This window comes from Stenella coeruleoalba (genome assembly GCF_951394435.1).
Source record: "Stenella coeruleoalba genome assembly, chromosome: 19".
Classification (NCBI taxonomy): domain Eukaryota; kingdom Metazoa; phylum Chordata; class Mammalia; order Artiodactyla; family Delphinidae; genus Stenella; species Stenella coeruleoalba.
Window position 1 is genome coordinate 47,529,627 of NC_137165.1, and position 14,020 is coordinate 47,543,646.

Below are 14,020 nucleotides of genomic sequence, written 5' to 3' on the forward strand. Positions count from 1 at the left end.
TCAAGAAACACGACTTTTTTGAAACATCACTTAATTTATGTCATATTTTCTAAAAGTGCCTGTGTTTCAAATTTATAAGATCTCAGAAAAACCCAGTCCCAACAGAGCCAAAACCATTATACTATCTTTCTCCCCCCAGTTATGAGCATTGCTTTTAACAGCTAAAACAAGGCAAATTGCCGACTTCTCAAGATGATGGCTTGGAAACTAGACTACAGTATAAAATTAGCTATTGAAAATATTCTTGGGAGTTCCCTGGCGGTCCAGTGGTTAGGACTCCACGCTTTCACTGCCTTGGCCCGGATTCAATCCCTGGTCGGGGAACTAAGATCCTGCAAGCCGCATAGTGTGGTCAAAAAAAAGAAAAGAAGAAACAAGAAAAGAGAATATTCTTATAAATAGGTCCTGAAAAAATAATTCTAGGTCCTACTTCCTAATAGCCATAGAGTCTTGGGCAAGTCCTAGAGCAAGTTATTTAACTTCTCTGAATTTAGTTCTTCATCTATAAAATGTACAAAAATAGTACCCACATTACTGGGTTGTTGTATGGGTTAATGAAAAAAAGTATATACAAAATGCTTATTAGAAAACTGTAAGGCACACATTATTCTAAGTGAAAGAACTGAGATACAAAATAATATTATTATATGTTTCTTTTTATATGAAATGTTTAGAAAAAGCAAATTTATACAAACAGCAGAGTGATTTTCTAAGGCTGAGAATGGGAGTAAGATTAACTGTAAACAGATATGAGACCACTTTCAGAATGACTGAAATGTGGAGTAACCAACCACTTGGATTTGTCTCAGAAGAAAATGTTTCCTGGGATGTGGGACTTTCAGTGCTAATTTACTAAAATTATAGAATTGTATATCTACAACAACAGAATTTTATAATACATAAATTAATAAACAGCTCAGGGAATTCTCTGGTGGTCCAGGGGTTAAGACCCTGTGCTTCCACTGCAGGGGGCACAGGTTTGATCCCTGGTCGGGGAACTAAGATCCCGCAAGCAGCACAGTGCGGCCAAAAACAAAAAAACAAAAAAAAACCCAACTCAATAAAGCTGTTAAAGTAAATAACAGAATAATAAAAATACTAGGTATACTTCGCAAATAGTGTCTTGATTACTAAAGTAAACATACAGGGGCTTCCCTGGTGGCGCAGTGGTTGGGAATCCACGTGCCAATGCAGGGGACACGGGCTCGAGCCCTGGCCCAGGAGGATCCCACATGCCGTGGAGCAACTGGGCCTGTGTGCCACAACTGCTGAGCCTGCGCTCTGGAGCCCACGAGCCACAGCTGCTAAGCCCACCTGCCACAGCTGCTGAGGCCCACGCGCCTAGAGCCTGTGTTCTGCAACAAGAGAAGCCACCACAATGAGAAGCCTGCGCACCGCAACAAAGAGTAGCCCCCGCTCCTCGCAACTAGAGAAAGCCCGCGTGCAGCAACAAAGACCCAACGCGGCCAAAAATAAATAAATAAATAAATTTTATAAATAAATAAACATACAAGCATTCACAATTCATGAAGCATGACAATTCTCATTTTATAGGTGAAAAAAATCAGGATTAGAAGGGTTGCAGGTGCTTTAATATGACACAGAACTTGTAATTAACAAGGCCAGGAATGCAAACCAGGGCTAGTTTCAGAGCTTTAATATTTAACCACTCTGTATGACAACTGTCTAGTAATAAATGGCCTGGATAAAGACAAAAAAAAAAGTAAACATACAAATTTAAGATATATACTGTGAAACCGTAAATGTCAAAAAGAAAGTAAAAGGTTCTTATATACTGAAATAACAAAAATTTATAAACATAATTTGATTTTTTATTGTCATTTTTGAAGGTTATAAAATTGTGTATAAAATTTTCAGAGAAAAGGCAAATTTACTATTTAGGTTATATAAAAATAAAAATGAACTTTTCAATCCAATGATAAATTAAATCTGTTACTGTCCGTAGGGCAAGTTGACAGTTTAATAAACTCCTTGAGGATCTCTCTAGATTTATCCATTTTCCTGGCTGGGGATATACTTTTTGTTTAAAAAAAGCTGTTGAAATTTTAACTTCCTTTTTTTCTACGTAAATATAATATGAAAAAAACAAACAAAAAAACTGTACAGCATATATTAAGTGCTGAATAAATGTTGATGTTGGCTATTGTTATTACTAACCCATCAGCAACTAGTTCCACCTATAGGTCCCTAACACCAAGGCCTACACCATTGATTATTGTGTGATAAGCCTTACATTACAGATGTCAAGGCCTACCTATATGTGGACAAAGCACCTTTGGGATGTCTGGGGCCCAAAACAGCAGCACAGGGAAGGAAGTGAGAGGCAGTGAGAATGAACATCCAAAAGGGTGAAGAAAGGCAGGATAGGGAAGGGAACAAAAGAATGGGAGAACAGGAGCACAGAATAGATTTCATTTACTTCCTGATTTGTTCACAGCAATCCTGATGACTCTGAGACCTTCCGGGAAGGCACATGAGACTGAGTGGATAGGGTCTGTAAACTGCTGCGCTGAACATCTAGAGAGCACAAGCACCAGGCTCCCTGAAAGGCAGTCTCACTGACTTTTCACATAGAATGAAAGACTGCATTAAACTTCAAACCAAAATGTGGTTCCAGTTATCTTTCCATTTGTACTGACCTCGCCAACACAAGTTTCCATGCTACATCTCCATAGCATGACATGAGAAAGGTGGCACAATAAACACCACAACCAGATATTTGGGAGATACGGTCGCAAAAAACAAAAAAAATTATACAAAATTTTAAAATAACTGATCCAAACCAAATCATACAAAATATACTTTGTATATTTAAAACTTTTAAAACTTCATATACTGTTTCTCATATCAGTTTCTGGATTAAGGTAAAAGACTGAATCCACACATCTCAGTTTGCTCCCTCTTGAAACCCTCTTAAAACCACTAAAGAAATATTTTTAAAGATTTAAACTTACAAGATTAGAGAAAATAAGAGAGACAACAAAAAAATTTTTGGAAGCAGGAAAGCAAATGGACAAGTGATAACCGCCTTTAACCAGAGCCAAGAAAGCCCAATCCGAAACGTAAAGGGTGGAGCTGAGAACCAACAATCACCAAAATGAGGAGGGGAGTATCGACAGCAGAGAAGTGCTTGAAAGCTGTTTTAGGAGCAGATCCCAAGGCCACCTATCTATCCACTTCAAGCCACTAAAGGTTTAGTCTCTACAGGAGGTAAAAGTGAGGTTCTCTGGCCCAGGGGACACCAGGTGCAGGTGTGAACAAAGGTCCTGTACAGAAAACCAAGGTACTGAGTGGCTATGTACACAGTAAATGCGGTGTGCATAGTAAATGCAGCCCGCCTCCACCACCCAGCCAGCCAAACCCTCATGCTCCAAGCAGAACACCAGAGAAGGCCTCTCTGGGTCACCTGACCAGCTCAGAAGGAAGGACTAAAGATAGTGAGTGACATCAGGGACCACCAAGAAAAAAGATTAAGAAAATCACCCAACGATTAAGCTCAAAATTGATATGGCCTACACACTTGCTCAGAATTTCCAATCAGCTGTATAATCCCGCAGTGCTAATCAGGAGCAGAAAATTAAGGATTAATAGACATCTGAGGATGGAAGAGACAGACCAATACACACAGCAGGAAGAAGCAGCCTGGAAGAAACACAGACCATTCACTGTGGGGAAAAACACATGAAAAAACTATCAATAACATCCTCGAAAGTAAGAGAAATTATTATTTCCAGAAAACAAAAAACTAAGATTTGATTTTATTTTTTAAAAAGGAGGATGATTTTAAGAACAAAAGAGCTCTTAGAAAATAAAAATGTGATAGAATATAAAAAATAAATAGTAGGGCTTGAAGACCAAGATAAGGAAATCTAGAAAAATTGAGTAACACACGCGCACACACACACATTCCAAAGAGGACGAAGACAAAGAGGAAAACTGGAGTGAAAAGATAAAATCAGAAGACCAAAATAGGAAGCCCAACATTCAATAAAGTAATAGTTCAAGATAAATACAACAGGCAAAAGGAGAGGAGGAAGTCCTCAAGGGAAGTTCTCAGAACTGACTCAACTGTCAGATTGCAAGTGCCCAACACACACACAATGGATGAAAACAGACCCACACAAGGTCCTATCACTCGAAAACTGCAGAAAACTCTGAAGGCAAAGAGAAGATTCTACAAGTTTCCAGGTAAGTCCAAAGTGGTTATATACAAAGAATCAATGAATGGATTCAGGTTTCTCAACAGCAACACTACAAGAAGACAACTGTACAAAATTCTGAAATTCGCTGTTTACTCTGTACCATCTTTAAAAACTAAGGGTGGACCTGGCTAAGATACTTCTCTGTACCTGGCTTGGCCTGACCATGTGCTGATGAAGTTCCTTCTCTCCTCTCTATGCCTCTTTCATTTCATCTCACCACAAATTTTCTGATTTGACCTAATTCTGAGAGCTTGAAGAAGGCTTTGAAAACTTTAGAAGCTGAGGACTTCCCTGGTGGTCCAGTGGTCAAGACACCGCGCTTCCACTGCAGGGTGTACAGGGTGTTCGATCCCTAGTCGGGGAACTAAGATCCCACATGTCACACAGCGCAGCCAAAAGAAAATAAATAAATAAACGAATGAATGAATGAATAAACAAAATATTTTAAAAAGAAAAGCTTTAGAAGCTGAGAATACAAAGTAACCCACTCCCTCTGACCATATTTCTACAGGATGTCCAAAACCAAGTCCACACTACAACCCTGCCAAGCACCCTCACTTCCCCAGACTTCCTCCCGCCCTTCCCACTGTCCTGCCTGGAAGAATCTTGTGAAAACCCTCAGGTTGGGCTTCTCCTGGGAGGCTGCAACCAATCATGGCAGCACTGATCTTTCCTTAGACAGTTTCTTTGTTCTTGCTGCTCCATTTTATATACCAATATAGTAAAACTAAAAAGAGAAGCAAGAAAATCCTAACACCAAAGTTAGGATGCAGATTACCTCATGGTGGGCTGCAGGGAATCTAACGGGGAAAGGGCCCACAATGGCATGTGGCATCCCACCTAGTAAGTAACGTTCTGCTTTCCATCCTAGGCATTGAGTACAATGGTGTGTATTTTGCTTTTTTTCATACACCCTTCTTTCCTTACAATTTTAAAAACTGTTTTAATGTACATATTCTTTCAAGTTAGAAATTATTAAACTATACAACTCATTATTAAATCACCAAGGTTTATATCACATCAGCAGCACAGCTCTACATCAATCATGAAGGAAGTTGGCTTAATTTTAAATACATACAAAAATTTAAGACCAGATTTACTCACATTATGAGTCTTCGGTTTAAGAACCAGTATTTCCTCCGACTTCTGTCATATCCAATAGGTTCATGTCGAATATATGGTTTGTTTTTTTGGATTTCAGCAACGCAGTCAGTCACACCAGGAACCTTATGTGCTACACAGACTTCACACTGCCACTCATCCTCTGGCACCTCCTCAAGAGGCGGCTTCACACATTCCAAATGGTACACTGCTGAGCAGGTCTCACAGCAAAGCAAATCCCCGAGTTTGTGACAAACCCTACAGTGGTCATCGTACTGGATCACCCCTTCAGACATCAACTCCTCACGAGCAATGTTTGTGGTAAGAAACTGATCGACTAAGAACTGCAGAACTTTGATTTTGTTCTCTACTGGTCCATAAGGATAGTCCTCTGCTTCTTGGTAAGGAAGGACATGATGGTACTCCTTGTCACTCTCACAGTACACCCGCAGCACCTCTGGCCACGTCATGCCATCGATGAAATACAGCGTGGAATTCACGCTATCTTTCAGATCGGCAGGTCCAAAGGTAGTATTGGAGGTGTCTTCTTCACGCAAAACTGCTTTCAAAAGCACTACGTGCATCTCCGCCATAAGTGTGCACTGCTCTTGACTCACCAGAGCTGCACAAAAGTCCTCAAAGCGAAAAGGAGATAACCTTAAAACTGTACCAAAGTTCCGCAGTACCTCATAAATGGCAATAACATTCATTATATGCTCGTTAGGCACCATTAAATCCTCAGAGGACTTGGGAAATTCAAGGGGTGGGATGTCTTTTTCTTCCAATATTGGAGAACGAGGCCGATGTACTCTCGGTTTTCGCCTACCTGTAAATAAAGAAATGGTATAATTACAAATCAATACATCATTTCTACAAACTAAGGTTTTTCCTATTTGGACATATAGCCCCAAAAAGAGAGAAGCATACTTCTATTTTTTCAGTAACTGTCAAGTTAAAATAATACCAAGAAGCAATGATTTAGCTCTAATCTTTAAGTCTATAGAAAATCTAAATTTAAAGTGTTCCCATTATATCCCAAACTAGAAGTAAAAAAAAAATTACAATTATAATCAGTTCTCAACTACCGAGAGGGGTTAACTGGTTTACAGGTAACCATGATAAAAAATAACAGTGCACTTGTGAAAGATCTGACAAGAACATAAACGAGAAAAAGACATCTCCAAAGAAGAGAACAGGCGTAACAGATCTCACATGGTGCCAGCTGCACTAAGAAATGCCTCTCAGCAATCAGACAGGAAGTTCTCTGGTGCAGCGCACCCTTTCCTTGGCCAGTTCTTCCTGAGAGCCATGTAATGGGTAGTTCCACAGTGAAGCACAAGGTTAGGGCTGAGACAGAAAGGAAGAAGAAATAAGGAAGAGAGAAGAGAAGCAGGGTTCCAATACTGGGAGAAAAAGGGGGAGCGGGGCTCACTTAGGAAACAGACAACAGATTATAATTTTTAGCTGTAAATTAAGCAACAGGAGGCGTGCCTGTTCGCCAATTTATGAAATGTACAGTCCAGGAATATATATGTATGTAAATGTATCAATATATAGCATTTGAGACCTTAGTTCATAACAAGCAAGCAGATCTCATTTAATCCTCTGAACAAGTCTATGAGGTATTAATAAGAAACTTATGGAAAGAAACAATTTTCTCCAGAATTGCCATGCCCATGCCTGCATTATTATTATTATTACACTTTCCAATGATATTTACAGAATAGCAAATGTACTTTTAAATAGCAGACTTTTTATGAGATCAATTAACATTAAATTTATTTTTATGCTATTGTTTTATTAACTAAGTTTTATTAACTATGGTTTTGGGTTGCTGGTCACCTCTTAACTGCCTCCTCCCTTCCCCATTGCTGTGCCCTCCTCACATCTAGTGAATTCTCATCATGTACAAACTAAAAGGGTACAGGGCACCAGGAAAAGAAAGTATGCTAAAGAATATAAAAGGTCAAGATCTTTTATTTTATACAATGCACCCCCCATATTCATTCACTGGAAAGATTTTCCAAATAAGATTATATCCATTAGTTTCTGCAGAAAAAAGTCCAAGGGATCACTCTGGGCCAGACTTTGCTGGTGAGCCTACATCGTAAGAAAGAAACCTCCTCCATCTCAGCAAATATCCATCTACTACAAAGATACAGTTTTCGCAGATTCAATTAAATCACAGAATCACCATGCTAGTAATAAGCACCACGATGGTAATCCAGTACATTTCACTGTCTTCTGGAAGTTACTTGGGCCTCATTTGCAAAAGTATAAATGAGAGAAAGCAGAAAAGGATTAAAGGGAAGACTGAACCTAGAGGAATACCCTCAAATGCAGGAGAAGAAACACAAGTCACCAAATGAGACAAACCTGCTTATAGAAACAGTCCCTGTGTTCCTCTCAGCTGTTTACGCAAAATGCTGTCAAACAGAGTCCAAGTAAAGGATTACATAAGGAAAGGCTGGAAAAGTAGTTCTAGGATCAGAAGATGGATCCGTAAATGTTAGGTGTAGGCATTTTTACAGCACTTTATTCTGGCAGTAATGTAGGTTGATGGCTTTGAATGAAGTAATGAAGACTTTTTCAGCAGGGCAGGGACATGAGAAGAATGTTCCAGAAAGACTTCTCTGGCTTCAGTGTATACAATGAATAGGACAGGGGGAACAAACCAGACACAGGGCATCTTCTGCAACTACCCAGAAGATAAAGACCTGGATTCAGAGTCTGGCTGTGGGAATGAAGAAAAAGATGAATAAAAGTGACCTTATGAAGAAAGAAACCAACTGGTGTGGAACATAACACCACCACCCTAAGATTTAACTCTGGTACCATTTCCTCCAAAAGACTATTCTAACTCCCCCAAACTCTTCTGAATTCTCGTAGCCTTCTTTGAATCATTTGTTACCCTACAATTTACCTATTCATAGTATCCATTCCACCTCCATAGCTGAACACCCACCTCTTATGCCAAAGAAAGATCTGGCACGTTTGTTTTATTGGAAGCATTAGCTAGCATCATTCCCTTTAGAGAATTACCCTTCCCCTACACCATGTGATTCTGATGGGGCCCCCAAACACAGTATTCCACCTCTTGATCACTGGCAAAGCAGGCCAGTGAGAGTCTTGCCTGGTATTTTATATTCAGATGCTGAGTGAGAAGTGATCTGAAGCTCGTTCTTTCCATGAAGGTGGCCAGAGGCTGTATGTGGCTAACCCACCTTTACCTCCCTTGTGGAAGAAGGGAATAAGGACAAGAGACAGAAGCTGAAATGGGAGATAAGTATTGATAACTCACGAGTACTGACAGAACCTGTCATTCAAATTTCCCAGTCAGGACTTCCCTGGTGGCGCAATGGTTAAGAATCCGCCTGCCAATGCAGGGGACATGGGTTCGATCCCTGGTCCAGGAAGATCCCACATGCTGCAGGGCAACCGGGCCTGTGCGCCACAACTACTGAGCCTGCACTCAAGAGCCCGCGTGCCACAACTACTGAAGCCCGCACACCTAGAGCCCAGGTTCTGCAACAAGAAAGCCACCACAGTGAGAAGCCCACGCACCACCACGAAGAGTAGCCCACGCTCGCCGCAACTAGAGAAAGCCCGTGCACAGCAATGAAGACCCAATGCAGACAATAAATAAATAAATAAATTTATTTTTAAAAATCAAATTTCCCAGTCACACAAACCAAAAACCACTCCCCTTTTGCTTAAGTGAACATGTTGGTTTTCTGTTGCTTGCAAATAAAAGAGTACTGATTAAAACAGTATCTAACACTGTATACAAGCCTTTTATAATGAGAAACTCAGTAAATTGCTATTTCAAGACTATCAATGAGAGCAGTTAATGTTTAAAAAAAAAACTGTTGATAGTACTCTTTTGTAGTAAATTAACTTAGAGAGTAACAGTAGTCTAATTTAATTTGATATCTAATTTTAAAATATCAGCTTTCACAGATTCTGAAAGATTTTGGATAAGCATGTATTATTCTAATATTTAACAGTTCATTTAGCTTTATATTAAGCTAAAGTCTGTTAGCTTTCTAAGGTAAAAGGAAGAAAGGCAAACAAAGGTTCATAAATTCTACATTCTATCATCTAGCTGGAAACCACAAAATAGTATCTATTCAAACTACAACTACATACATACTGAACAACGTGAGCACTTTTACAAGTTAGCATTAAATGCTGGCCAGTTCATTCTGAAGCATTATTGGGAGTTTAAATCGATTCAATTTTTTTTTATTTATTTATTTAGGCTGCGCCAGGTCTTAATTGCGGCACAGGGGATCTTTTAGTTGCAGCACGCATGCGGGAATAAGGTAAAATTCATGTGCTGAAATAAGAAATCTTTAAGATGTATAATTAAGTAGATGAAAAAGCCAGCTACAGAACAATGACTAGAATGTCATTTGAGAAACAAAATTAGAAACAAAAAAAGAAAAGAGAACAATAATAAAGTATATACATCAAAGAGGTCATATATGAATCTTTTTAAAGTAGCTGTTCCTGGAGAGGAGAAATGGAGGAAAAAAAAGAAAGACTAATTTTTTTATCCTTTTATATTCTTAAATACCACATGCATATATTTTTATTATAATATTTTAAAAGAAAAATATTGGGCAGGTATCTATACAAATATATAAAAATATTAATATGCTGCCAGTAATGGCTACTGACGGTCTTGTATGAATACAAATATAAGGTCATTTTGCCAAATTCAAAGATTTGGGTTTACAGAAGTGAGCACAGATTACAGTGTATAAAGAGAAAACTCATAAAATTAAACCACTTAAGCCCCTCAACTGTCAATCATTAGTATTAGCAAGTCAAGATATTTCAACTATTCAGGGAAATGTATTTATAATATACCATTGAGGATTACACTCATTACCATTTTCAACACTGATCTACTATCTAGCAGATAAAGTATATTAATTTTCCTGTATTAAAAAAAAAAGGGATTAACGTCAACCTCACTAGCCATCAGGAAAAGGCAAATTAAAACCACAATGAGATACTGTTTCATACTCAACAATGGACAAAAATTTTAAAGTCCATCCAAACAAACTTGGGAAGAACGGAGAACAACAGAGACACCGGTATACCACACTCGGGACTGTAAGTGCCGTCACCACTTTGGAGAGCAATTCAGTAACAGTCAGGTTAAGGTTGTGCACACAACCCTGAAGGGGCAGTTTGAAAATTTTTTGCCCATGATCCAAAGTAAGAAATACATTTTACATTTAAATCTACCTACACACCTACCCCAAAACTAAAGTTCTACAAAGCACTACTCTTATACTAATATCTTCTCTTCCATCCCAGTCCAATACCTTCTATTCCATTCTCTTTCTGCTTTTAAATTATGCTGGTTGCAGCCCACAGTTTGAAAAACACTTCTCAGGAATTCCCTGGCAGTCCAGTGGTTAGGACTCTGAGCTTTCACTGCCGAGGGCCCAGGTTTGATCCCCTGGTCAGGGAACTAAGATCCCACAAGCCACATCCCAACCCACCCCCCCCCCGAAAAAAGAAAGAAAAACACTTCTCTAGAGAAACTCTCCTTATACATATGCAGAACACTGAACATTGCGTATAAAAGCAAGCGGTCAATCAAGCTGGAAACAACCAAAATATACATCAACAGGGGAACGATTAAACTGTGGAACATTCATCTGATAGAATCCTTTTTTGGGGGCCATGCTGCTTGGCTTGCGGGATCCTAGTTCCCTGACCAGGGATCAAACCCGGGCCCCCGGCAGTGAAAGCATGGAGTCCTAACCAGTGGACCACCAGGGAATTCCCCATTTGATAAAATTCCATAGAGCAGTCAAGGGCTACATATGTCGGCATGGATCAATCATAAAAACACCATGAAACAAATGAAACTGCTACCAAAAAAAATTGCTACAAAAGGATAAATAATTTGGAACCATGCGAAACAGTTTTATCTACTGCTTATGGATGAATGGATGTATATATATAATATATATATGAACTAGTAGTTAATATCAACACTAGAATGTAATCTCCTTAAGGGCAGGGAGTTTTGTCTGTGTATTTCTGCTGCTGTGAATACTTAATAAATATTTACTGAAAGAATCAGGAGTTTAGTAGGCACACAAAAAGATGCTCATCATCACTAATTATTAGAGTAATGCAAATCAAAACTACAATGAGGTACCACCTCATACTGGTCAGAATGGCCATCATTAAAAAGTCTACAAATAATAAGTGCCGGAGAGGGTGTGGAGAAAAGGGAACCCTCCCTACACTGTTGGTGAGAATGTAAATTGGTGCAGCCACTATGGAAAATAGTATGGAGGTTCCTCAAAAAACTAGAGTTGCCGTATGATCCAGCAATCCTACTCCTGGGCATATACCCAGACAAAACTATAATTCAAAAAGACACATGCACCCCTATGTTCACAGCAGCACTATTTACAATAGCCAAGGCATGGAAGCAACCTAAATGTCCATCCATTGACAGGTGAATGGATAGAGAAGATGTAATACATACACACACACACACACACACACACACACACACACACACACACACACACACACACACACACAGAGAGAGGAATATTACTCAGCCATAAAAAAGAATAATGCCATTTGCAGCAACATGGATGGACCTAGAGATTATCATACTAAGTGAAGTAAATCAGAAAGAGAAAGACAGGGCTTCCCTGGTAGTGCAGTGGTTAAGAATCTGCCTGCCAATGCAGGGGACACGGGTTCGAACCCTGGTCCGGGAAGATCACACATGCCGTGGAGCAACTAAGCCCGTGCACCACAACTACTGAGCCTGCGCTCTAGAGCCCATGAGCCACAACTACTGAGCCCACGTGCCACAACTACTGAAGCTCATGCACCTAGAGGCCTTGCTCTCCAACAAGAGAAGCCCCTGCAATAAGAAGCCTGCGCACCGCAATGAAAAGTTGCCCTGTTTGCCACAACTAGAGAAAGCCCGTGTGCAGCAACAAAGACCCAACACAGCCAAAACTAAATAAATAAATAAATTTTAAGGGAAAAAAAAAAAGACAAATACCATACGATATCACTTACATGTGGAATCTAAAATATGACACAAATGAACATATCTGTGAGACAGAAACTGACTCACAGACATACAGAACAGACTTGTGGTTGCCAAGCAGGGGGTGGGGGTGGGGTGGAGGAGGGAAGGATTGGGAGTGTGGGATTAGCAGACGCAAACTATTATATATAGGATGGATAAACAACAAGGTCCTACTGCATAGCACAGGTGACTATATTCAATAGCCTATGATAAACCATAATGGAAAAGAATATGAAAAAGAATATATATATGTAAAATTGAAACACTTTGCTGAAAGAATCAGTAGTTTCAAACTCTAGCCTATGCAATTACACAAGAAAATGATGTCTTTACATTATTTGCAGATGTCAGAAATGTGTTTTCACTCCTCACTATGTAAATAAATAGAGGACTACCATGAGAAGTCCTAGAACACTGGTCTTCAAATTTTGCGCATCAGAATCACCTGGAGAGCTGATTCTAATTAAAACAGCTTCTGATTCAAAGGACTAGGAAAGAGTCTCAATTTGCATTTCTAACAATTCCCATGCGATACTAACTGCTGGTCTGAGGTCCACAGTTTGAGAACCACTGCCCTGGAACTCAAAAAGGTTATCCCTCTGAGATTGTTGAGTAAAAATTAATACACATCAGATGAAATCCACTAATTCCAGTTACCTTCAAAGCTTGCTACTCAAAATGTGATTGGCATTATCTATGAGGCTTGAAATAAAGTCAGAATCTCAGGCTTACTAAATTAGGATTTGCAGTTTCTCAAAATCTTCGGGTGATTCACGTACACATTAAAGTTTGACATGCTGCCTTGAAAACTATCCATCCTAAAACCAGAAGTGCAGCAAAATCACATGGTAAACTGTTAAAAGTAGAGTATCAAAATGCAATTCAAATTTACAGAACCCCAGGTGAAGCTCAGTAATCTGTATTTTTATCTTTCTCCCCAGATAATTCTGATGTGCAGCCAAGTGTGAAAATCACAGCTTTACCGAAATTGGATATTCCCACTACCAAGCAAAAAGTGGGGCTTTTTTGGAAACTCAAACAAGAGAATCAAGAAGCTGCCTAAGAAGGTATGATTAGAATAGGACAGGTGTGAAAGGAAGCTGAAGCCTAATCAAAGACATTAATAAGCCTACAAGAAGAAAATGCTATGGATGGAAAGTGGTCTGCATGGGGGTGGGGAGCGGGTACGGGAACCAAACAGCAAGAATTTGTCAGTGAATTTCCAACACAGTCTAGGTTAAGGGAGAGAGTTTCTTTTTTTAAATTTATTTATTTTATTTTTGGCTGCGTTGGGTCTTCGTTGCTCCATGCGGGCCTTCTCTAGTTGAGGCGAGTGGGGGCTACTCTTCATTGCGGTGAGCAGGCTTCTCATTGCGGTGGCTTCTCTTGTTGTGGAGCACGGGCTCTAGGTGTGAGGGCTTCAGTAGTTGTGGCACATGCGCTCAGTAGTTGTGGCTCGAGGGCTCTAGAGTGCATGCTCAGTAGTTGTGGCGGACGGGCTTAGTTGCTCCGCGGCACATGGGATCTTCCCAAACCAGGGCTCAAACCCATGTCCTCTGCACTGGCAGGTGGATTCTTAACCACTGTGCCACCAGGGAAGCCCAAG

General features: G+C 39.7%; 1 protein-coding gene across 16 annotated transcripts in view; it reads right to left on the bottom strand.

The window, feature by feature from the left end:
* BPTF (bromodomain PHD finger transcription factor) overlaps window positions 1-14,020 on the bottom strand; it is a 141,644-nt gene that overhangs the window by 100,865 nt on the left and 26,759 nt on the right. For all 16 annotated transcript variants that reach the window (XM_079904280.1, XM_079904277.1, XM_079904288.1 and 13 more), the window contains exon 2: window positions 5,328-6,150. In XM_079904280.1, coding sequence (XP_079760406.1) covers window positions 5,328-6,150 — 823 coding nt within the window. The remainder of the gene's footprint in view (window positions 1-5,327; window positions 6,151-14,020) is intronic.